Source organism: Manihot esculenta, chromosome 1 (genome assembly GCF_001659605.2).
Source record: "Manihot esculenta cultivar AM560-2 chromosome 1, M.esculenta_v8, whole genome shotgun sequence".
Lineage (NCBI taxonomy): Eukaryota > Viridiplantae > Streptophyta > Magnoliopsida > Malpighiales > Euphorbiaceae > Manihot > Manihot esculenta.
In genome coordinates, this window is record NC_035161.2 from 28,199,558 (window position 1) to 28,225,792 (window position 26,235).

Consider the following 26,235-nt stretch of genomic DNA (forward strand, 5'->3'; position numbering starts at 1 on the left):
TTTAAATTAAATTTCAATAATTATAAAAATATAAAATAAATTAAAAATATAATAAATTATAAGAGTCAAAAAAATTAAATTTAATTAAAAATATATATAAATTTTAAATTATATTATAATTTAAAAAATAGAAAAAGATATAAATTTTAAATTATATTATAAATTTTAAAAAAAAAAATGGCGCTGTTTTAGTGTCACACCATATTTGGCGTGACACTATAGCGGTGCGTCAAATCGGACAAATCTATTACGTAAGCAAACTAGTTGTTCGAACAAGCAAAGTATCGAATAAAATGCTTGTTCGATATGTGTAATTTTGAGAATAGGCGGAGAAAGAAATTTATATTAGAGAATTCGTGGCTCCTTGAACCGGATATCACGAGTTTGTGAAATATGGGTGGAACGAGTTAGAGAGGGGCTGTATCATGGATAAAAAGAGAGTTATTGAAGAGGAAGGATTTTATAAAGAAGCAGCTTCACGATAATAGATCAGACCCGCTAAGAGCTTTTGGCTGAAACAGGAGGATAAGAATTCACAATTTTTTTTCATGCCTAGATGAATGCGAGGCGGAAAAACAATAAAATCCTTAGGCTAAGAAATTCAAAGGGTTTTAGGGTTAACAATAATGACGGGATGCAGCGGTTGGTGGATGATTACTTCACAGATTTGTTTGATTCTTTCCCAACAGATTTTGATAATGTTATTCATCTTGTAAAAAAGAAGGTAACAATGGAGGATAATCGAGCTCTTACAGCTCCTTTCACTTTCAAGGAGTTCAAATATGCCATTTTTTCTACACACAAAGAAAAAGCCCCAGGTTTAGATGGATTAAATCCCATGCTCTATCAGAAGTTTTGGCACATTATTGGTGAGGATATCTACAGGAGGGGGCATGGGTTTTAGGGACCTCTAAGGTTTCAACTTGGCTCTCTTTATAAATAGTTCTGGGGAATTCTTGCGAAAAAAGTAGTGAGATGGAGGGTGAGAAATGGAAACAATGGTATGGTTTGGAGGGATCCATAGATCAGAATCGTTCTTTGGGGAGGCTGTGCCACGAACGGGTGATCCAAAATTGTCAGGTCAAGACCTGTTTATAGAGGGGCGACGAACTTGGGATGATGGCAAGGTGTGTAGCTTATTTGGTGAGAGGGATAGGAGGGCTATTCTGTCCATTTCATTGGGTAGAAGTAATGTGGATGATCGGTTGATTTGGATCAAAGAGAAGAGGTATTTGTATACTGTGAATTCAGCATATTATGTCTGCCTTGAGTTTCCAGGAAAGGGTAAGAGATTCCTTATGGGTCAATGGGTCAACTGGTCTTGTATTTGGCGTTCTCATAACTATATATAGTATAAAAAAGTTAAAGAGTATAAAATAGGCTATGGTTAATAAGTGACATACTTATATTTATATCAAGTGACATATTTAAATTTATATAATTATGCCAAGTGTTACTTTTAATATTTTTTATTTTTATTTTTAAATTATATTTTCATATTTAATAATATTATTAATTAATGTGTTTATAATAAATATAATTTATTATCTTTATTATTACAATTTATATATAATTTTTAAATTTTCTTTTATTATTATTGGTATATGACTTTTTAATATAATATATTAATTTATAATTTAAAAAATCTAAAACTAAAAATTAATCTATATAAGTGAAACAATTAATTCATACTAAATATTTATGATATGTGGCATAAATATTTATAATTTTTTATATTTTTTTATTTTTATTTTTATATAAAATAATAAAAAATACATGTACTAAGAGAAGTAAAATTGCTTTTATATTACCGCTGTAATTAACATTTACTTATCATCGAAATCTCTAGCGAGTTGCTTAGGATCTTTGAAAACATCGGCATCTCCAGATGTAAGCATTTTAGGAATTCAAAACTAATTATTAAGCAATTAACAATTTACAAATTATAAAATGTGATGTAAACAACAGGTGTTGGGGCAGTGGTAAGCTCACTGCAATACCAAGTAGAGAATTCATGTTCAATTTTCAGAGACAATATTATTGTTTGGCGACAAGACAACTACAAAGTCGAAGAATTAATCTTCTGTGCACCAAAAAATTGAAAAAGGTAGGCCATCCTGAATCCAAAGAAGGATGTGTTCAATAAATCAAATATTGAACACACAACCTTCTTTTTTTAAGAAAATAGAGCAGGACTGCTTCAGACACTCGAATAGGATGAGTATAAATCTGAACGAGAATAATGTTTGTATATCTGGCTAAGCAACAACGAAATTTTAAATACAACCAGAGTTTAGAGATCCAGCTACATCCACAAACCCAAGTTCACGGGATGTACTTTTTATCACGCTTCCTGCCTTCTCTTTTTAATTATATATTCTTTTTTTATAATAACACAACTAATTTTATTTTCTCACACTGGAAGAAGAATGTAACGGTGTAAAAGAATCCCCATAAGTTTTGCAGGAATCAGATTTAAACAAAACCATATAAAACTGTTAGATTCATGAGGTAATGTCAACTACAACCATTATTTTTCTTAACTGTTTGCAATTCCACAAGCAACAGATGAACAAAAACGAAACATGTATGTGAAACAGCAACCATACAATTCCTTTGCACAGATTAACTAAGGTTCTCCGCCAAGCTCCACCCGCAAGTTGTCATATGGATATACTTTCGGTGTCTGGTCAAACAAATTCAGAAAATGTTAAATGTTGCACAACGCTAAGTAAGATTACATCCTTCCCAACTTCTAATGATAAAGGCATTACCCCATCACTGGATAGATATACATGTAACAGCCAAGTGTTTAAAATCTTAACAAATCTATATCTAACAAATTGAAGGTATGCACCTAGCCAAATAGCAGTCTCAAATCAATCACAAAGTCATGCTTGAAAAAACAAAAGGAAATTCAGGAAATATTTTTTTCAAATATCCTTAATAACTCCTCGAAGTAGGTAATTTCAGCCATCACTCAAAGCCACAAGCAGTAAGCACATCATAAATAATTGATTTTCACTAATGACAGAAAAGATAAAATGCAAAGGAATGACAAAATGAAATTGGGAATATAGACAGTTGACTCGTGAAGAGACCTACAGAACTGCATTATTCTTCAAAGGATAATATAAGCATCAAGGAACTTCTTCCTACAATGACACTACAGTGACATTTCCTCCCACAAACAGGGATTGCAAAACCTAGAATGATTATATTGTTTAAACAAGATTCCCCTGCTCTGAGCCATTTTTTGATGAGATGCAATTCAAAAATAAACTATATCATGCACCATGGTCCCAATTTATTACTTGGAATCCCCATGAACACAGGCAATACTTACTAATCAATCGGACTTAAACATTTTTGGGGTCAAACAGTCATTTGTATTACTGCTGAAAAAAGAAATTCCACCTACCCAAAGGAGGAATATCAGCTCATTCTGACTGACAAACTTTTAGCTTCCAAAGTCAGTGGCAGCAATACATGAAAACAAATGAGACTTTCCAAGGAAGAACATGAGCACAATTAACAAATATTTACAGGCTTAAGGACTATGAAAGGGCTTATAAGACCCTTGAATGATCAATGGCCTAAATATAAATAAATCTTACAAAATCATCAGCATCATAAATTGCATATTATGCTGTCTTGGAAAGGAAATCAGATCATTTCACATAAAACAACAGTACGAGGGATGGCATGTTCAGACCATAAAGATGAAAACCAAGTGTAAGCAACATGAAGACGGAGGATCAAACTTAATATAGATTCATGTGCTCCCCTTGGCTGCAGCTGGATATGGTGTGGTACAGAACCAAGTAGTGGAAGGGAATGTCAGCAGATTATGAATTATATGCGAGACAGGAAACAATGGTGCTAATAAAAAGCATAATTTGAATGCCAAAGAGGAGTCTATGCATATTATGGGCACATTAATTGCTTTGTCCCAGAAGTTATTTCTTTGTTATGAATATAGAAGAACCAGATTTGTTTTATTTCACTTATGCAGCTTTCTTGATTGCCTCTACATCAAGTAAATTTGGTTAATTCTTTTTATGTTGTATCCGCGAAAATATCATTTTTTTTCCGATGGATAAACATCATCGAGTTTTGAATGACAATCAAATGGAGACCAGAGGAATATTATAGCAACATTGTTCAGATCCTCCAAAAAAGATCTAAGGCCTGATACACTTCTAATAGTTTTTGAACTGAATTTATGAAAACACAATTGGTACAGAAGACTTTGAGTCTAATTCAACAATTGTAACATTTAAATACACTCTTAAACCATTCATCTTTGTCCCCATTAAATGTTAAAGAACAACATACCTTAACAAAAGGGCCACTTCCCTCACTTGTCGGAAAATAAACTAGTTTAAACAGAGGGGAAATACTGTTGATAGTGGAAAAACTGATTGATAATAAATCAAGTAAAGATTGCAAAGTCAGGATATTGAGTTGCATGTGTGTCATTCAAGAAGTTCCAAGATTAAAATCAAAGGTTTAGAGTAAAACAACAGGACTAAATAATTAAATATGACACAACAAGAACAGCATGTACGCAACCGATGCATCTTCAACGATACTATGCACTGTATTGAAACTGGATTCAAGTAGAGTTCATCATACAGTATTTATCAATTATCAACTCAAATCTCATTCGCTATCCAAATTGACAAGATGACCCCCTCCCACCAATTGACATCAAAATTGAAACAAACACCAATTCCATTTCTTACCAAAACCAAGCCCTTTTCATTGTAACAAAGAAACATCACAGTTTGATGCAAAAACAAATAAAATTGAGGGTTGTTTGCCTTACATATGGTATCTTAGAAGCTTTATCATTCCACACTGCTAACAGTCCCAGTGAAGCGAAAAAGCCCAAACCTCCACACAGCCAAGCCAAAGCCTCATACTGTTCATCCCCCACCCAACAAAAAAAAAAAGGTCGATTCCAAAAAAAAAATCAGATAAGGAGAAGAATTAGATCTTTATGGCTTTGTATTATTACCTTTCCAACCGTATCGGCAATGCGATCAATACAAGGCTCAGGAAACGGAGTCCCGTTGTCCCAAACCAGTTCATCATTTACTGGAAGCTGAAGCACAGAAAACAAATAAAGAAAATTTAGGGATTTAATAGTTTATTTTCGATGCTTTCAAAAATATGGCAAAAGAAAAAAAAAATTGCAGACATGGAGTTATCTATAAGAGAAAGAATTGTGAATACGGACAGGTTTTTCAGGGACGATGTGTTTGCCGACGGGTAGACCCATGCCAGAGCGAAGACGAAGAGAAGAGGCGACGGAGCGGCTAACGACACCGTTTCCTCCCATGATCCGTGATGCCACGTTGCACAATCTCCCTGCCATTTTCTTTCTGTTTCTTGGGTTTTCCTCAAATATTCCACTATTTCTCTCTAGCCAGTTACTCCTTTATCGCTGGTGACCGACTGCCGGAATTCAGCTCTCGAGCTCTATTAACCTGGATGTTAGCTGGTGCGATCTGGAGTCTGGACGACTACAATCACATGGATCAGAAAATAACTCTAGCCCATATTCGGCCCAATTAGAAGCTCAAGAGGACCTTTTGTTTCTTTCACTAATCTGTCAAGCCAACCACCAGAATTAATTTAATCCCAAGAATTGCCCCTCCACAAAGGAACTTTACCTAAATGAGATCTACATGGAGCAGTGAAACCTATATAAAATATTATATATTTATATTAAGAGTTTATTTAAATCTATCTACGTAATAATACAAATAAATGCCTATATCAAAAAAAATTAACATTTAAATTAAATATTAAAATTACAGTTAAAATCATATAAAAATTATAGAACTTATATATTTATACATGGATTTATATAAATATAGTTTAAATAAGTTAAAGTATTTCCTTTGAAAAATAATTCGCAATTTTGAAGTCTCTCTAGTTAGATTAGAGAAAAAAAATTTCCCTCTTTTTTATTTTTCTTTCTAAGATTTTGTTATCATCTCTCTGCTACGATCATCGATCATCTCCTGCTCTCTCTCCACATGAAGATGTAGATTTCTCTTTTCCACTTTCAGGTGGATGGGTGTAAATATTTTTTAAATATTTTTTTTTAGTTGGCTTTTATTGGTTAGAGTATCAAAAGATATGTACTTTTTTTTTTCCGTTTGTTTGTAGTGTACTTCTGATACTATGGATTTTATAGGGCTGTAAATGAGCCAAACTATTCGTGAGCTACTCGAAACTCGACTCGATAAAAGCTCGACCGAGTTCGGCTCGTTTTTTAAACGAGTCAAACTCGAGCTCAATTTTGAGACTCGTCACTTAAACGAGCTGAGTTTGAGCTCCGTAGTATTCGGTTCGTTAAGGCTCGCGAGCTGACTCGTTTTTAGGCTCGCGAGCTGGCTCGTTGAGAAGGCTCACGAGCAGACTCGTTAAATAAGCTCGTGAGTAATATTATTTAAATAAATTGATGAACCAATTCGTTAAATAAATTTATGAACAAGTTCATATATTATTAAAAAAATAAAAATAACTATAAAGTTATAAAATTTAAACTATTATAAATACTTGAAAATTATAGTATTGAAAATTATAAATAATTAAGATTAATTATTATAATTAATATTCTTTAAAATTAAATTATAAAAATATTTTGTATATAATTATTATAATAAGATTCCATAAAATTAATGTATAATCACAAATAATTAATATTAATTATTATAATAAGTATTCTTTAAAATTATAGTACTACATGATAAATTGAGTTGTAAAAATTATATACATTTTAAAATTAAAGTATAATTATAAAAAAAATTTTGTATATAATTAAGTATATAATATAAAAGATGATAATAATTATCAAAGTATATTAATAATAATTAATTAAGGTTATATGGATGTTGAAGTTGAAATTCAAGTTAACTAATTGAACAAGCATGAAGATGATTATGAAGATAATTAAATTATATTAGCTTGTTTCAACTGTTGGAAGTTGGAATCAACTTTATTCGTTTGATATTAAACTTTGTGTGTAATCTAATTTTATTATGTTGTTGAATTTATATTTATTTGTGTTATTTTAGTTATAAATTGTGTTATGTAATTTTTTTTATGTACACTCTCTTATTTTTATATTATTTAAATTAATGATGATTAAAAACTGATTAAAGTGTAATTATTAATTCGAGCTCGAGCATGAACTTCAACTCAAACCAAACTTTTTAATTTTGAGTTCGGTCTCGAGCTTTTTTAACGAGTTTCTTAATCAAGCTTTCCGAGTTCGAGCTCGAATTTTATTAACGAGCTTCTTAATCGAGCTTTTCGAGCTCGAACTCGAATTATATTCGTTATTAAATCGAACGAGTCTTTCACGAGTCGAGCTCGAATCGAGCTCGATTATAATATTTAATTCTCGAGCCGACCTTGAATCAAATATTAGAGCTCGAGTCGAGGTCGAACTTCCAAACTTTTTTAATAAACGAGTTTGAGCTTTACAAAACTCGGCTCGATTACACCCCTATGATTTTATATGCAGGTTGGAGCTCTCATGTGCCTTAATCGCCAAGAATAATTATGGTTGGGTTTAATGGATCTTTTTTTTTTTTTGTGGCGAGCACTTTTTGGGAACGTTATTGATATTCTTGTTAGCTACTCAGTATCTCCAAAACTAGAGGAGTCAAAAACCTCTCTTTGCTGCCCATCAATTTTCATGACTCAGATCCTCTCTTCCCTGTCTTTGTAGTTGTATTTTTTTTTTTTTAATTCTCTTCCAGTAGCCTTCTACATGAAGTTGTTTCTTTTTGAGAATCCTCTCGCTTTCTCATTATTTAGTGATTGTTTTTTATAATTTTCATCCGCATTTTCTCTTTACCAACTTTTGATAGTGGCAACGCTTCTAATTTGAGTTTTCAAGCAAATTGGGATTTAAAAATTCACATCTTCTTTCGAATTTGGGAGTATAAAATTGAAAGCAAAGTATACTGCCATTTCATACAATCTCCTAAATGGAGGACGATGCTTTGCTCTTTTTCTATGGAAGATAATCCAAGGTCTCGACTCTAGAGCACTTCAGCAGTTTTTTATTGTCAAATTGTCCCAGATTAAATTGAGGGTTATTTTATTATATTTTTCTCTTGAAATAACTAAAAACTTCATTACATACGAAAAAATTTATTCAATTATATTTTTCTCTTGAAAACAAAATACAATAAATAATATTTCTATAATTTAAATTTTTATCCTGAATATATTTTTTAATTTTCTGCATATACAGGAAACTAAAGAAATTTAAAGAAAATGAAGATGAAATACAGCATATGTAGTCACATGATGTCCATAGAGCTAGCCACTTATATTCCCAACTGGCTTTGCACATCCAGGAGAGTCTTAGCCGAGTCCCTGAGTCGTTGTGCCTCTTCCTCCGTCAAATGTACATTGGTGATTCCCAAGACTCCGCCTCTACCCAACTGCGCTGGCAAGCTCAAGAACACATCTCCACCGTCAATGCCATAGAAGCCCTTTGCAAGAACTGAAACAGGATGAATTTTCCTCTGATTTCTAAGTATGGAGCGAGCCAAGTTAGCCGCAGAGTAGCCAATTGCCCAAGAAGTGTAGCCCTTGAGATTAATCACTTCGTATGCACTGTCCACAACTGCTTTGTGAATGTTCTCCAGTGTCTCCTTCTCGTAGGCGATTTCCTGCTTCTCTAAGAAGCTCAATATCGGCACCCCACCGACACTTATGCTGGACCATAATGCCACTGAACTGTCACCGTGTTCCCCGACGATGTAAGCCTGTGAAAATTATACAATCATCAATATTTCTGTTTTAGAACCCTAAAAAATGGTTGAATATAAAGGTAAGAGATCAATGCCTGCACGTCCTGGGCGGTAACGTCGAGATGATCCGCGATCAAGAACCGAAACCTTGAACTGTCCAAGTTCGTGCCAGATCCGATAACCCGATTCGATGGAAACCCAGATAACTTCCACGCAATGTACGTCAGAACGTCAACTGGATTAGAAACAATCATCAAAATGGAATTGGGGGAGTACTTAGCAAGCGGAGGGATAATCATTTCAAACAGGGTAACGTTTCTCTGCAGCAGGTTCAGCCTAGACTCTCCTGGGATCTGGCGGGCACCGGCAGTGATGATACAGAGATCGGATCCTTCAGTGATGGAATAATCAGCAGAAGCAAGGATTTTGGTGCGAGGAAGGAAGGCAGCGGCGTGTTGAAGGTCGAGCATTTCTCCGCGGAGCTTGTCTGCCTTTGCATCAACGAGAGCGAGCTCGTCGACCAAGTCTTGGGTGAGGATGGTTTGGGCGATGGCCATCCCGACATTGCCCGTGCCAACAACGGAGATTTTGGTGTGGCGCTTGGTGGGGGAAGGAGGAGCAGTGTTGTGGATGGGCTTGAAGAAGACCTGGCTCAAGTCCAGCCCTCCTGGGCCTAGTGAACCTGAAGGACTCTTGTGCATGGTGAAAGCTAAAAATAATCGAAAGTTCTCTGCGTTTGATTTATGTGATGAAGAGAGGGAGGAGATTGTAGCATTTATGGAGGAATGGAAGAGAAATTGAAGGGGGTAGGTGGCACAAGTCAAGTGGAGCAGATAGAAAGAAAAATCAAAGTGACAGTTTTTTCAGTTTTCAACGTTTAACGTTCTGGAAGGGCTTACCAAGCGCGTGAAACATCACCCGATTCCTACCGCAGGACTTTTTAGGGGTATAATTTGTAAAAACTTATAAATTGGTTAGATTACTTTATAAATTTTAAAAATTATTTGATTTATTTATTTATAATATTTTATGTATTTATAAATTTAATTTATAAATTTAAAAAATAAATTAAAATAATTAATTTTTTATTTTAATATTTATAAGTACTAAATTTATAATTTAATTTGATTGAACAAATTATTGTATTGTTTTTATTTAATTTTAAAATTTTAATATATTTTTTAATATTATTTCATAATTTTAATAATAAATATATTTATAAACTATTTATTATCAAATAATCAATTGATTATTTGCTATTTATAAACATTTTAATTAAAGATATAACTATTTAAAAATTTTAAATATTTTAATTTTTACGCGCTTCGGATGCGCTTGGCCCTCCAAGTTTTCTTCGAATCTCCAAGCATGTGCCCTGTGAGGGAGAAATTATATACGGTAGACCGGTGCAGAGAGCTGAGGTGGGTGCACACGTCTTCGACGAGGCACAACAGAAGTGCGCTGAGGATCACCATCGTCCAATCATATCGTTGCTTTTGATATGTCAAGAGCAGTGATGGAGCCACGACGTAAGTCACGTGGGATGACTCGTGATGTACTGAAATGGGACAAAAATGCCAACTCTCCTTCCTGGTATTTCTTTCCTTGGAGTGAACACAAAGCGTTTGCCCAAATCTACGGGCTGCCTTTCTTTACCTATTTGTTTCTCATAATTTATTTTCTAAAAAAATAATTAAAATAAATTTTTATAAAACCATAAAATTATTTAATTTAAAATTATTGATTTTAACTAAAGGGATGAAACGAGAAGTTAATGATTTGATTAATGTATAAATTTAATTAATATTATGAAAGTTTTCTGTATTAATTTTTGGAAATGATTAGACTAATAATATGAATTTTTCAACCTCTATAAAGTATTCTGGTGATTTTAATCAGTGGCCATTGAAAATTCTTTTCGAGAATAATGATTAGAAACTATATAATAAAAAATTATAAAAACATAATATATTAATATCTCATACTTAAATTTTAGAATATTGAAACTTCAAACTTTGAAAATAACCAGAAGCTTAATTTGCATCAAAATTTTGGGAAAAGTAGTCTTGCATGTCGTTTTCTGCACTATAATGTTTCGTTTCGACCATACATTTTTCTTAAGCGTGCAAAGGGAGCATTGTTCAGTCTTTCCCACTGCACAAGTAATTCACATACTAATACGAGAAAACCAGGTGCTACATCCCTCCTCTCATCAAACATTCTAGAAAATATATGGAAATAGAAACCTCCAATGGTGGAAAGGTCATTAAATAATTTAATTATTTTTTAAAACTATCTTATTTTCTTAAGTAAACTATAATTTTAAAATAATTAGATATTAATTGAATACTTCACCTCCCATCATTTTTTACACTTTATTAATACATAGTAAGAAATATAATTTTTTTATTAATTTTTTAATTTTATTTTAAATATATTAAATTTTATTAAATATTAAAAAAATTTTCTTAAAAATAAATAAAATTATAATAATTAATTCATATATTATTATACCTTTAAAAAAAAGTTGAAAATAATTTTAAGATAATGAAAAAATATAAATAAAAAATATAGAAAAGAAATAGTATTTGTTTTAAAAATTGAAAAGTTGACTAAATCAAAACTCCAAATAACTTGTATAAATAAAAATTTGTAATATTAAAAAGCAAATCAATAGTTCTCCATTATTATCCAAAAAATTTATCTTTACTATAAATCCAACCCATATAAATTGATTTCTCTATGAAAAAAATAATAATAAAATTTATTTTCATATATTTTAAATTTATAATAAATCGAATCACCTAAAAATTCTCTATCATATAAATGTATTAGTAAACTCGTAACTTTAATTCTTAATATTCATTGACTCATTATACTCAAGATATTGTACATATATTATTATAAATATAATTTAGTTAAATAAGTTGCGATAATGAAAAACAAAAAAGTTTATATAAAAATATTATAAAAATTTTAAAATATTTATATTGCATAAATTATATTATAAATTAAACAGTGATTCTCTTTTTGACAAATTATTTTTTTATTTAAATATATCTATATTTATTTAATAATGTATTTCTAACTATTACAATAGTCAACAAATATGTCTATTAATAAATATGTCTATTTAAAATAATGTATTACGTATTAACCGTTACTCCAAACTCTATATATTTTTTCTTATTTTCTTTAACAAACTCTATATATTTTTTTTAAATTTCATTTAACTCTTCAATATGAATTTCTCTCATAAAATCACATAATTATTATCCGTAATTTTTTTAATTTTATTGTATTCTAAAAAACTATTGCTATAATCCTGTAGCATGAAACACTTAACTCCTAAAAAATTATTTTTCTTTTACGCTTCAAAATCAATTTATACCTATACTGTTCTAATATATATCGCTAACAATCAATAAAATAGCTTATTACTAATTTTCTCTTCAAATTATCACTCAAATTTTGAAAAGTAAATACTATGATAATCTATATATATATATTTATAATAATAATAATAATTGTCATAAAATATAAAAAATATCTATGTTTAATTTAATTAATTTTTTTATTTAAATAAATATATAACTTAAGTAAAATTATATCATAAAGTTTTTCGCACATCATCAGTTATCAACAAACTTAACCTTTAAGTTTCTATTAATTTTCATTTAAATACTTAATTATAAAAAAATAAAATGGAAATTTATTTTCCTTATGAAAGAAAAGTAATACAAATCAATCTCCAGACAAGTTATAAAATTATGCCAACTAAACAAGTGGACGTTTTATATTTCCTTAAAAGTTAAATTTATCCGAATCAAATATAATCTAAGAGTTACTAAGGCTATAATATAACTCTTCGGGGGACAGGGAGGGAGGCTCCAAGCACGAAAGAGGCTGCTAAAAGGCAAGCTCAAGAGGTTTTCACCTCAAAAAAAAAAAAAAAAAAAAAAAAAAAAACTTATTTGTAACCGTAATAAATTGGGATAGGAAAATAATAAAATAGATAATTCAATTTATTAATTTTTTTTTTTTTTTTTTACTTTGTTGTGATAATAAAGTTATAATAGAAAACTCAGCTCCCTTGTAAACAGAGAAAAGCTACAGCAAAATATCGTGCTCGTTGATTCCTTGAAAGACCAACGGCCAAGATCTGCAGAAACTTCTGCCGTCCATTGACGAATGTACTAAAATCAAGCGCGCAAAGAGATTACAGCTCAACCCACAATCGCAAAAGTCGGAACTCGGAAGCCAAAACGGAGGGAGATTGATTGAGACAAGCGGAGAAACGCAAAATGGAAGCAGAACTAGCAGAGCTGGAGCGAGTGCAAACGCTAATCCTCCAACGAATATCGAACCTCGAGCTTTCTTCCTTTCCTCAAAACAGTCTCTCTGTTTCCTCATCTGTCCGTTCTTCCGACGCAAACTGTAGCCAGATAGCCGACGGCGACGATATTGAAGCTCGCCTCTCCGCAATTCTCCGATCCAATGGCGTCCGTGACTTCTCCTTTAAAAGGGTTCCCTCAGATTATTACGACTGGTCTCTTGAGGCCCGAAGGGACAGTCTCGGTGCCGCCTCCGTCGATCACCTTTGCAAAAGCATCGTCCTCGTACGTCATTTAACAGCGATTCGTCAATTCAATATGTTTTCTATCTCTATACTGTTAAAATGTGAAATTTGATTGAAAACTGGCCTTGAATTCCATATGCCCAATTAATGCTATCATATGTTCATTTTTTAAGCTCAACGAGCGTGAGAAACTATTTTCTTTAGCGTAGGCCAACTAGTGATAAAGAAGATATTCAACTGGCACTGGCAGTATGGCAACTTTAGCTAAGACATGCTACACAATTGTTTCTTGATTAATTCCATTAAATTTGTAGTTATTAGTCTAAAAAGCCAGAGTGTGTTCATTAGCAAAAAAGTCTATTCCATGTGGATGCTGTGTTGGTTGCTTTGTGGAGATTATGAGTTTGAAACTAGAAAAAGAATACCTTTTATCAAAAGTTAGTACCCTTATTTATTTATCTATTGAACATTACATACAAAGATAGAGAGTACCTTCTTACTAGAATTGTTCATTTGGTTTGGCTTTAAGTAAAGTTAGAGAAATAAAGGCAATAATAATGAAAATGTATACTGAGGTTGTGAGTAAAGCTTCTGTATCATTTAGGATGATCTAGCCTCATATATGTCAATACAGTGACTAATGTGTTTTAGTTGCTAACATTAAGGATTCTAAATTTGACTTTCTGCATATAGACAATTATGTATAATTTGTGGTTTTGCACATTCCAAGGAAAGGATTAAATTTTGGTTCTAGTAATGACAGAGAAATGGCAACTCTTCTCTCCTTCCATATCTGTTCATGACTCTTTTCATTTATCTTTGCAGTCAGACTGGAGAATTTGAATGAGCATAGTTCTAGTAGTTTAGTTGAGTACTCTATTCATGGACTCATTGGAGTATGTATTGATGCTTCATTTTAGAGGTTTTTGGGGGCAAAAGATGATATATTTTAGCAATGTGCTGATCATGGTGGTAATTTGGTGTATTTGATGGGAGAGAATTGTAAAGATTATTATTTTTTTGAATCATGTTATGTTTTCTACATACTGTGAGATTTGGTTTTTCACTGGTTCTTGAATTCCTTATGGTTCTCCACATCTGGAGTTTATAGAAGATTTCCTTTTAGCTGATGCAGTATTGGGAGGTGAGGTGATACAAAATATTGTGATACGATATAAAATATTCTGTTTCAATGTTATGTAATCTGCTATTTAAGTTATAAAGAAAAATTTATTAGCACCTCCTTTTATTTGTTGTCTTTTTAATGGAAAATAGCAAGTAGGCCAAGGATTATGGATCCCAAGTATGGATATGTCTAGGTCTTGACTTGTGCAATGTTCAAACTCTGTGATATGGGCTGTTGTCTCAGGATGGTCCAAGTATCATGTTAGTGTACCTATACATTGTGAAAGATACTATTAGGATATGGGAATTGGTAAGCAACTTACCTAATACTTTCAGGACTAACTCTAGCTAATAAGAAACGAAAAAGAAAAAGGCCACTATCATCAGATTAAAAGTCCATTACTAATATGAAATTTTGAAATACAAAAGCCCATCACATAATTAAACTAGAATTCCGTGAAGACCAGGTTAAAGCCCAAATTCAAAATAAACATGCTGAGTCCAAATTCAACCTGGGGCCCTACTCCCAAGGGTCAATGAGATGATAGAGAGGAGAGGGGATGGGAAGTTCGTGAGGGAATGACTCATAAACTAGGAGGAGAAAATTATTGATAGAGATGATCAGCACATATGTGGCAAGGTCTGTGAGGAATGATGTAAAAGTAAAACCAAGCTTTGTGTTGCTACTTTTATACTGGCTTTGTCAGTTCCAAACTGAAATAATTTATTTGGCTAAATCTGGCTGATTACTGCAATGGAACACCAGAAAATATTGAATCAAAGAGAGAGAAGTATGAGGAAAAGATTTTTATATCATTGCCTTACCTGGCTGGATCTGTTTTTCCAAAATTTCACATTCTTCACCAAACACATTTCATATCTTTTGACATACTGTGCCTTGTTGATGCAAGTGCTTCTAGGCAAATACCAAATTCAAGTTAACCCACTAGAATCAAATAAATTAAATTTTAACCTGCATTGATGCATGAAGAACAATTGGATGCGCATCTTTTCAAATATGAAAAAGCAAAAATGACATTCTGTTTGCCAGCAGTCTACTAAGGTCTCTTAAGTGCTGTAATTTATAGTCTATTGCTTGGCTTGTAGAAATATGTTGTTGATTTCAGTAGTAATCTTCATCTTTGTTACTGCTGCTAACTGAAGAATTTAGATCTGTTATCAAGATTGGGAATGGGGTACTTATGGAATAAGATAATGTATTATAACATTTGACAGTCATGCTTATGTAAAACGTTATACAGATCTTTGAAGTATTATGAAATTCCTATACGTAAGAATATGTAACATGAAAAACACCCTTTGCCACTTCTACACGACTTAATGGCAGCAGTGAAACAAACATTGACTTTGAAATGTTGTAATTCTGAATCTCCTTTGCCTGCACTATGAGTTCATAAACAATGACTTTCCACTTCTATACGACTTAATGGCAGCAGTGAAACAAACATTTGAAGACTTTGAGATGTTGTAATTCTGAATCTCCTTTGCCTTGCACTATGAGTTCATAAACTATTACTTTTTAATTTTCTGAATATTGTGCTAAGTTCTTTTGTTTCTCACAGGTTAATACACAGGCGCCATCAGATATCATTGATTGCAGTGATTGCAAAAATTCAAAGTATTACATTGTTGTTGTTCAGGTACCTTGGTTTTTTATATTAAGAATTTGTCACTAAACATGATTACTGAGCTGCTTAGATGTGGACATTTGCTCTATTGCAGTACACTGCTCGGTTCAATGCTGAGACTGTTAAAAACTACCTGTATATGCTCAATGATTGCAAGATAGCAAAAAAGAAATTCAACTGTAAGTTGTCATCCTCTTCAACAATTCTGATTACATTCTGTCTGTCTTTGTGTGTGTGTGTTTGTGTGCCTCCTCCCCCCCCCCCAACCTCCCAGCCCAGAAACAAAAAGAAGCAAAAATGACTTGCAAGGCAACAAAACATTTATTTGATTTGCAAGGACATTCTACCTTATGTGCATATTCATCAATCAGGAGCATGCACACATTATTTATGCATGCAAGGGAGGTCTGAGTTTTAAGTATGATAATGACACGACAAAGGCCAAGACGCTCACATATTCATATAAGGAAGCAATGTAGAACAACAAAGAAAATAAAACATGCAAAGTAAGGAAGTGATGTGAGAAAAAAACATAAAACACATAGGAAATTTTAGATTAATGAAAATACTAAGATACCAAACCTTTACTAATTAGGAAATTTTAAATCTACTTTATTGTGAATTGTACTAGCAAATGTGGATTAAAGATCTTAATTTCACAATTAAAGAAATTAAATCAAAATAATTTCTAAAAATCTAGTTTTCCTTTGACTGCATCATGAAATTATATCTGGGATTATTTCTTGCCTGAGTTTATTCAAAAGACAATGGAGTTTAAGCTGACAATGAGATGATAGGTAATAAGAATTACCAATGCACAAGGAGTGCCTGTTTGGCATTGTGCTTCAGGGGTCAAAATTGTTTTTAAGGGAAAAGCAACATTTCAGATGCTGTTGAAAAAAGATGTTCTATAATTTTAGTATCCTTATGACTAAAATTTGTCATGTTCTATAATTTTAGTATCCTTATGACTAAAATTTGTCTAACTTATTTTAATCATTTTTTAATAACTAATATATTTAAAAGAGTATTTTTCTCAATAGCTGTTTGAATAGCAATGTCAATCAAACCTTTAGCATATAGTGAATAAAGAGTTATGTGATGAGTATGACAAAGGACACGAAATGTTCAACAAAATGCTTTTGTGAAAACCTACTTGAATATTGTCAATAATCTGGAATCTTAAAACTTTAGTTCACTAGGCCTACATATTTGTGATTCTGCACCAAACTGTTACCAGATTATCTCCATTTCCTTTTCTCTCTTTTCCTTTAGCAGGCTTGAATAAAACAGCTGTTTCTTTTGGTGCACTTCTTTTTTTTTTGTGAGTGTGAATGTCATTGAATTGTGACTTGAGAAAGTAGGTAACAATTTTGCCAATACAGTGAGGCTCGCTCCTGAGGAGATATCTGCAAAGTTGACTGGATATGAGCACAATGCAGTGACATGTATTGGCCTCAAAACAGAGATTCCTGTAAGAACTCTCACTGCAATTATTTAGGAAGTATCTACATATTCTATGAAAATTAAATTATCCTAGCTGCATTACCTCTGAAATTGATTGTTTGAGTTAAAAGTTCAAGTTTTAATGTTAAATGTTTCTTTGTTTATAGCCAATATTCCAATTAAATATTGGACTTCTTTGTTTATAGCTAATATTCGAATTAAATATTGGTCTTCTTTTCTGTTCAAAATCTCCTCAATGTCCGTAATTTCCTGTAGTTTTAATCTTTGAAAGCTGTAAAGCGTATGCAATTCAGAGACAAGAGAATTGGGATGGAGATTCTACTAGTCTAAACATATGACCTTTCAAGATTCTCGCTCTGAAACTTTGTAAAGGTCTCCTTGCTGTACACATGCACTTGACGCGTGTTTTCCAGACAGTACAACTACAGTGTTCTTTCATTGCTTGTAGCCGCATGAGCAAGTTGGCCCATGAGGTTTAATTACATAGGACAGAGGCCAATCCTTGTCTTTGCTTATGACTAGTGTGGCTGGTTTATATACACAGGTAGGGATGAATGAGATTATGATAAATTTTGTTGAAGAAAGGGAATTCTCCTTAATTTTTGTTTGTATCAGCAATGGTATTCTTTTTTTTTATTTGGTTAATCAATCCTCAACTGCAAAGCCAGCTATGTGTGGTCCATTTCTACAAGTTTTATACCTGTCAAATCAGGATTTTAATATACTGGTCCACTGCATTGATGGTCAAGATTAATGATATTTGCCCTTCTGCCACTTGAAAAAATATTTGATACTTAGAACTGAGCTAGATGTGCGGCTCAAGGGCAAGAGTTTTTTTTTATGGTATGCATGTCTGTTAATTTGTATTTTTGCCCATGCATTTTTGTAGAAGATATGATTGAATGTGACTGTAGATAAGAGTTGAAATGTCAGAAATTTGCAGGAAGAATTCTGGGAATAGGGAAATAGATGTCAGTACCCTGAGCTATTGCCGACAGAAGAACTGAAAGTGCAAGATGTATGTGAATGTCAGATTATTTTGCTAGATCTAAAGTGTAATCCACCACATACATCCATGCAAATAAGAAAATGCACATGTGCACTGGCGTGCAGATGATATAGAAACAAAGACTGATTTTTTTTTTTTTTGGCACTGTTGTAATTGGATTGAGGATATTTTGATCTCAGGTTATTTTGGATGAAGCAATTGTAAGGCTGAATCCTGATTTCTTCTGGTTGGGTGGTGGGGAGGTAGATCTGAAGCTTGGGATAAAGACATCAGAATTTATCAAGTTTGTTAAACCTTTCATTGTCGGATGTAGCAGCACATGATTAACCCAAATGAAACCTTTTTTGGTCTAACTGAAAAGGACAAAGCTGTTGGACCAAGGGATGAGGAATTAGCAATTTAACCATGTCCTGTTGCGAAATTATAAAATTAGCAATTTTTATCATGTCCTGTTGTGGAAAACTCGGGCTCTCAGGATAGAAAACTTTGGTGAAAATTTTTTTCATTTGCATAATTTTCTTTGCTGGTTTTTACCAGGGCAGTGAATTTAATTGGAAGATCTGTATTGGTTATCTATACACATTCATTATAGCGGTTAGCAGATGATATGGCATTGGCAATAATACAATCTGCTGATTTTTTTACTTTTTTTTGGGGCTGGTCTAGGAAACATGAAATCAATTTCTCCTTCCTTTAGGGTTTACACGTATCTGTGAATATCTGTGAGTTGTATAGTCAATCAGGTTCGAGCTAGGAATTTGCAGATCTTTCCATTGAGAGGACGACTATGGCTGAAGCAGTGTAGCTTTTTCCATATGTATACAACTTTAATCGACCCTAGTGGTTGATATTCAGAAAGTTTGTTTGACAATGTGAAACAAGTGAAAAAATCGACAGTTGATTTGAAACACCAGCCGAAAGTGAACTAATAATTGTCTGACCAATTCGTTTTAGAACATAAATCAACCATGGCAAACATCAACGTCTAAGTGTTCCCCTTTATTCACTCTCATTAATATGTATGCTTCAATACAGCGAATGGGGGCTATCGTCCATCTTCCTATACGGCCAACTCTCTTGTGTAATAACAAGACAATTTACGAACTTTTCTAAAGCAAAAGAACCAACACGTAGAGATATTATCGTGAAATCTCTAGTGTTGGTTTAGGGTCCCCATTCGTACTATTACCGACAATAATAACTAGCTAGGCGATAACTGATCTTGAAACCAACTGTTTTCTTTACCTTATCGTATGCCTTCTAAGGAAACATCTCATAAAAAGAACTTGAGGGGGTAGGATAACGTAATAAAACAAGATATTACAAGTAAGAAAATATTGATTCTAGGGTTTTTCATTGTGGATAGGTGGTTTCCGATGGGGCTGTGCATAATCCATGACCACCACATCCTCCACAATGTCATTTTCGCCGGATTCTAAAGCTTTTTTATTGTAACTACGCGCTTGCTTCTTCAAACCCTACACAAGAACCAGATACCAAATCACATTACCGTCCACAATTTCTTGTCGTTTCATACATGCTTATATGCATATAGATATATATGTATACGATGCATGCATGCATGCGCAGACCATCTGCTCATGCCATCCTTGTTAAGGACATGGCAAGGGAGATGGGCCATGATTCTTGCTCAATACCTCACCAGAACCTAACAACCATAACCACCATTCTGATTATTTGAAGTGGAATCTTTTAATTACCTCTATTTTAGCAGTCTGTTGCAAATTTCTTTGAGAAGATACGATAAGCTTATGTCCTGCACCTGCAGGTTCCAGCAAGAAATAATGAGAAATTAAATTTTAGTTTCTTTAGTTTTAGTTCTCAAATTAGATGTCTTTAGGTCTAAGTATTGCATTGGTATTAGTAATAGAACTTTCAAGAGTATAACATATTAAAGAGATCGTAGCAGGAATGATGGTTTAACTTTTTTCCTTTTTCATGATAATTTTAGTTTAGTGCTTTATATGGGTTTGCATTTCTAATTAAGTTGGAAAATAATTAACCTGAAGGCTTTTTTTTTGTGCCTTCTTCTTCCTTAGGAAGGGTCTCTACATTCTTCGGCTTAGTTGTTGCACCAAGTGAATTTTCAGGGATCCTCCTCCTCCTGTCTATCTCACCAACTTCTTCTCGTTGTGCCTGAAATTCCTCTGGAATTGGAGAGTTCATTTCTGATGAAACTGAAGTCTCATAAAGATTCACTCTAAGCACATCCTGCATCAAACTCTGCAGTTAATTTATACTCCTCGAACGTTGTTGTAAAAGTTAAAAAAACAAAACAAAAAAAAAACATGTACATTGAATATTTTACAAAATTAAACCTTGGTGAAGTCTTGTGTCCGAGTTTCCTTGGCACTGAGGCCTATGTAGCGAGCGTTGCATGCATGCAAAGAAAAACATATGAGAAGACAAATAAGAAGAAGAGACATAGTGGTAGATTGATCTTGAACGACACAGAGAAAGAAAAATTATAACACTTATTAGGATTGTTTGTTCAGTGAGTCTCAGAGTTAGCTAGGGTTCCAAGTATTTGTACTGTTAGAAGAAGCAAGAGCATTTAATGCAGGTTCTGTATGAACATGCATGTGTTTGGGTGATGAACCTTGAAAACGAAAATGGAAGATATGATCGGGGCCTCCTTTGTCTCTTGCTCTCTCACCAAACTTAATTTATATAGAAGGTGGTCCAACAAGAAGAAAAACAAATTAGAGAGATGATCAGCCACGTACAGATAGTATGCATGATATTGAAACTTTAAGATTAATTCAGAGATTAGTATTATCTTATTGGTTTTTGAATTTTGAGGAGCATACAAATCCACTAGAAAGGTCCATGAGATTTTTACGATATACATATGAGAATAATCGAAAAGGTCCTACCCATGTGTGTTTCTACAGAGGAACTCCATTCCTTGTCCTTGGAAATTTTTATATTCTACTGCATACCTTGTGATCAATCTGTCTGAACATTAGCTTCTTTGATTAATCGATACAAGACAGAGTCTTTCCCACTTCAGCAAATGAATTAAGGATCATGTTTTGTCATTGCGTTGGTGGGATTTGTTTAGTTTAAGCTTGGAGTTTTGTTAAATTTAATGTAAGATTTTTACGCACCGATTCACTAGAACACAACATGATCTGAAGAAAAGATACACCCCATGTTACATGCTGCATAATTTTTTTATAACATGATGTGAAAAAAAAAAATTCCCATAAAGAGAGACTAGAGAAGGCAAGGACGGTATTGCATAAAATCTCTGCAAAGAAAAAGAATCATGTGGAAAGAAACACAAGGGGACACAGAAAAGAATGGGAGGTAGGGAAGCAGAATTGGGGACAAAGCTGCATGGCTTAACCATCACTTGCACCTCTTCCAGGGGGCACCATAGGGGCCAAGTCAGCCCCACCACCGTCAACCTTGAGCATGCATGCCAACGTGGCATGTCAACCATGTGCCCTTTCACATACATGGTAAAAGGTATGTATTGCCACGTCGGCAGATGGGCCCCTAGTATTTTGTAGCCATGGGCAAAAGCAAGGTGTCCATATGGTCTCTTGGTCTGCGTGGACGTTGCTTGCTTTGTTTCATAGTTCTTGTTAGGTGTCAATTTTGGGTGAAGCTTGAAGCGTCAAGTGAGAAACAGGGTCCTAGTTAAACAACTCAGAGCGATGTCGACATCTATTTTGTTCTAATTTAATCTTAACAATAAAGAAAACTCAAGTGTGGCTAGCAGTGATCTATTATCAAGCGAGCAGAGAATTGTAGGATAGTCAAAGAAAATTCTTATTTGAGCAAAATCTTGCATTTCAATTTTGATTTTTGAATTAGTTTGGGTTTGAAAAATTGAATTGCACACATTTATATATTTTAATAAATAAATAAAATAGTTAGTGTTAATGACCAACAAGATAAAAATCGCTAAGTACAAAAATCTATTTTGGTATGCATAAAATTTATCTTCTATTTAATATATATATGTACCTATAATGTTATCTGTATATATTATTTAGTCTTTGTATATTTGGTAAAAAAAAAATCCTCTCCATCTCCATTGCAACCAAAGAAACCTCCGAATTCTTAATTCTTATGTGAAAGATTTAGAATCATAGATGTCCAATAAAAATTAAATAAAATCACTAATCACAAAATGAATCGCAAAGTATTTGGAGGTTAAATTGAAATCTTCAATTGAATAACAAATAAATAATCTCACATATATCAATTACAACAAAACTAAACTATAAGTACTAGATCGATAATACAATAAAATAATCACTTAAGATTTAATCAAAGTGAAAACTCATAAAATCCATAACATAATAAACGGTTATTGTAATGACTCAGAAATCGAACTACTGCTAGTGCTAAAGTTCAAATCGACTTAAGATCGCTGGAACATGTAGCAAATCTACTATACATCATGTTACACCTGATATAATTCTGATGACCGCTGGACTTTTTCACCCCGATCTAAGGCCAGACCCATTAAGATAGCCCATAATCTGAAGGCTTCTTAGTCTCCTCCAAGAACCAGGCCCAGTCCGCTCAGCTTAAAGACCAGGCTCCAGTCAGATTCTTCAATCAGGCCGGCCCAGCTCATTCGGCCTGATAAACAGATCCTCTTTGGGCTCAGTCCTAATCTAATCTCCCGGACCAGTTCGGAACCAGGAAGAAGACCAACCCGCTTGTCTTGCAGGTCCATCCGCATGCGTGTCCAGGGAGAATCAGAGGCCGTTACGTACAGGGCAGGGATTTGATTCCCTCGTACGTCCATATCAATATGGCAGGGACAGGTGGCCCAGTAATAGTCAGTCTGTTATACGTCATTAGCAGACGGAGGAAACAGATAAAGGGGATATACTCCCTTCTAGATCTAAGTTTTTTCTAAGTTCACAAATCCATTGTAAAACCCATTGATCTGGATCTCAGATCATCAATTGGCGCCGTCTGTGGGAACGAAGGAGATCTTTTCATCACCGGAGTTCCACTCTCACAATACCCACTGAGATCCACAATGGCTAACCACAACGAAAACAACGTCATTCCAAATGACCTGAGCTCTGCCCAAGAGGGGCAGCAGTTCTCCTTTTCCAGTCCTACAACTCCAAACAATCAACCACCTATCCCTTTCAACCCCTCGCCAAGCTTGGCAGGGAATGCTTCCGCCGCTACCTTGTCCAACCAGGACCTCCAAACCATCGCTCTCCAACTACAAAACACCGCCCACTGGTTGGGGCAAATAATGCAGCAACGGGGCCTTAGCACCCCAGCAAACGCATTGCCAGTGGTAGGAGAGCCCCAGACCAATGAACCTCAACCTACCCTCAACTGTAACGACCCGGAGACCGGACCGCTACTGGCGCTAGGATCCAGATCGGCTTAAGGCCGCCGGGACCCGTAGCAAGCCTGCTATGCATTTTGTAAACCTGGTAACTCCCATACATGATCAATGTGATACCCGGCTAGACTCCGGTATCGGAATTCCTACCGTCCGATGGAATCTCGGATGTCAGAAGTCTCTAGTAGGGTAGAAACATGTTTTCATAAAATGTTTTGAAGTATTTCATGGTTTTAAGTATGAAAATTTAATGAGTTTTTGCATGAAAAGTCTTTGGAGGAAAACCCAGGTTCGGCCGCCGAAAGTCAAGTTCGGCCGCCGAACGTGCATGTGTTTTGGAGGCACGTTAGGCCCCTGAAAGCATGAGTGAGGGAAGTTCAGGTTCGGCCGCCGAACCTCAAGTTCGGCCGCCGAACATGGCATGCATGCGGAGGCACGTTCGGCCCCCGAACGTGGCCTGGCCAGCCACTATAAAAGGGTCCCTTAGCCGAAAATGGGCGAGCTTTTTCCCCATTTCCGGCCAAGGTGAGCTCTCCGCCGCCCCCTCACCGATCTTGAGTTCTTTCCTTCCCATCTTACTCGATTTTCATGAGTTTTTACTTGGTTTTGAAGATTTTCAAGCTTTGAGCAAAGTTTTGGAGCTTTGAGGTTCAAGAACCCAAAATCTCCCACCTCCGAGTTTAGGACGTCTCCCTCTCGATCTTCAAGAGGTAAGAGCCGATCTTAAGCTCATTTTATGTTTAAAGTAAGTTTTATGCAAGATCTATGGGGTAGAATGCATGTTTAGCTCATAGTTAGGTTTTTGAGTTAATGATGTGTTTTGAGCAATGTATGTTGGATTGTGTTGTTGTTGTGTGTTGTAGTTGGGGTTTAAGTTAGTTTGAGGCCCCTAGGAACCATTGTATGTATATTTGCATAATTTGGATGAGTTAAATGCATGTTGGAAGAGTTAGGAGGCAAATGTGCATAAAGGAGCCAAGTTTCTGCCCTTTGGCAGAAACCAGGTTCGGCAGTCGAAGGAGCTTTCGGCCGCCGAACATGGCTGGGGAGGCAGGCCTTTCGGCTGCCGAAGTTGCCCCCGAAAGGAGACTTTCGTCTCTGTCTGGCACTTTCGGCCGCCGAAGGTGCCGCCGAACCTGCCTGACTTTCGGCTCTGGAGGGACTTTCGGCCTCCGAACCTGCCGCCGAAAGTGCCCTGTTCAGCCATTTCTTGCATGTTTTTCTATGATTGTTTCATGATGTTTTGGGGGGTTTTTGGGGAGTATATTAGAGTTATGTTTATGTATGTTTGGTCCCTCATTGGAGTCCACCTGTGTAGGTTCGGACCCGAGGAACCGAGGACCCCAGCAGTGAGCCAGCTGCTACAGAGTTTATCAGAGCTAGCCAGAGGTGAGTGGAATAAACCTTAAGTTTTAAAATAAATGAAATATGAATTTTGAGCATGATCCATGCATCATGAATGCCATGAGATATAGTAGGTTGTTTGCATTAGTATTCACGAATATGTTGCATTGCATTTATGATGTTGATGTGGATTGGTTATTGGATGATCCTTTAGTCCTCATATGGCATGATGATGTTACGGCATGATATGGTATGGAAGTCCAGGTTGTACCCATTCTACGTCCCTGGTACGATGTAAGAGAAAGTCCAGGTTGTACCCATTCTACGTCCCTGACACATTGGTATGTTATGATATGTTATGTTAAGGGAAAGACCGGTTGTACCCATTCTACGTCCCGGCACAGTTGGACTATGTAGATGACTATTGGTGACAATACCATCCGAGATGTGATTTGTTGTGATGTGTTGCATTACATAATGGCATGAGATTTTTAAATATATGATTTCACTATTCTGCTCACTGGGCTTTGTAGCTCACCCCTCTCCCCTAACCCCAGATGTGCAGGTACAGGGTAGACCAGGAGGTTAGCCAGAGTTTTGAAGTATGTGTATGCAATAGTTAGATGGTGAACATGACAGTTGTACTATAATGTAATGTAAGAGATTACAGTATGTTATGTAATGAAGTATATTGAGGTTATAGATGTGCTTGACCCTATGTGTATTGTAATCCCTTGTTGATGCATGATCTTAGATATTTGATGATACAGATATTAGCCAACTCATCTCATATTGTATCGCCCGTTGGGGCATTGTTGAGATCCCACAGAGGGATCATGATTATGATTATGACTATGTTCAGGTTGAGTTGGATGTTTGAAAGAAAAGTTTTGAATTTTTATGTATGTTGTTGATCA

The 26,235-nt window shown here is 34.5% G+C and overlaps 4 protein-coding genes across 12 annotated transcripts; 1 reads left to right on the forward strand and 3 right to left on the reverse strand.

Moving 5' to 3' along the window:
* Positions 1 to 2,474: 2,474 nt before the first annotated feature.
* Positions 2,475 to 5,566, reverse strand: LOC110629002 (NADH dehydrogenase [ubiquinone] 1 beta subcomplex subunit 8, mitochondrial). Its single transcript, XM_021775836.2, has 4 exons — positions 5,246 to 5,566; positions 5,024 to 5,110; positions 4,832 to 4,927; positions 2,475 to 2,686 (listed from the first exon to the last, which is right to left on the reverse strand). The coding sequence occupies exons 1-4, from the start codon at positions 5,381 to 5,383 to the stop codon at positions 2,630 to 2,632; spliced, it is 378 nt and encodes a 125-aa protein (XP_021631528.1). The 5' UTR covers positions 5,384 to 5,566; the 3' UTR covers positions 2,475 to 2,629.
* A 2,542-nt stretch (positions 5,567 to 8,108) lies between these two features.
* On the reverse strand, positions 8,109 to 9,571 carry LOC110628980 (L-lactate dehydrogenase B). Its single transcript, XM_021775808.2, has 2 exons — positions 8,885 to 9,571; positions 8,109 to 8,804 (listed from the first exon to the last, which is right to left on the reverse strand). Exons 1-2 carry the CDS (start codon positions 9,488 to 9,490, stop codon positions 8,361 to 8,363), a joined length of 1,050 nt encoding a protein of 349 aa, XP_021631500.1. The 5' UTR covers positions 9,491 to 9,571; the 3' UTR covers positions 8,109 to 8,360.
* Positions 9,572 to 12,906: 3,335 nt separating this feature from the next.
* On the forward strand, positions 12,907 to 19,262 carry LOC110609530. 8 transcript variants are annotated; one of them, XM_043956313.1, is made up of 6 exons: positions 12,908 to 13,408; positions 16,077 to 16,154; positions 16,237 to 16,321; positions 17,528 to 17,616; positions 18,543 to 18,627; positions 18,798 to 18,939. In XM_043956313.1, exons 1-5 carry the CDS (start codon positions 13,094 to 13,096, stop codon positions 18,576 to 18,578), a joined length of 603 nt encoding a protein of 200 aa, XP_043812248.1. In that variant the 5' UTR covers positions 12,908 to 13,093; the 3' UTR covers positions 18,579 to 18,627; positions 18,798 to 18,939. The 8 variants fall into 8 exon arrangements, 7 of the variants coding, with proteins under 7 accessions (XP_021604850.2, XP_043812248.1, XP_043812245.1 ...); XR_006350564.1 differs by having other exon boundaries at positions 12,909 to 13,408; positions 18,553 to 18,627; XM_021749158.2 differs by lacking the exon at positions 18,543 to 18,627 and having other exon boundaries at positions 12,907 to 13,408; positions 18,798 to 19,262.
* A 327-nt stretch (positions 19,263 to 19,589) lies between these two features.
* On the reverse strand, positions 19,590 to 21,127 carry LOC110628987. 2 transcript variants are annotated; one of them, XM_021775823.2, is made up of 4 exons: positions 20,958 to 21,127; positions 20,715 to 20,850; positions 20,340 to 20,401; positions 19,590 to 20,096 (listed from the first exon to the last, which is right to left on the reverse strand). In XM_021775823.2, the coding sequence occupies exons 1-4, from the start codon at positions 21,063 to 21,065 to the stop codon at positions 19,962 to 19,964; spliced, it is 441 nt and encodes a 146-aa protein (XP_021631515.1). In that variant the 5' UTR covers positions 21,066 to 21,127; the 3' UTR covers positions 19,590 to 19,961. The 2 variants fall into 2 exon arrangements, with proteins under 2 accessions (XP_021631515.1, XP_021631507.1); XM_021775815.2 differs by having other exon boundaries at positions 20,643 to 20,850.
* Positions 21,128 to 26,235: the final 5,108 nt, after the last annotated feature.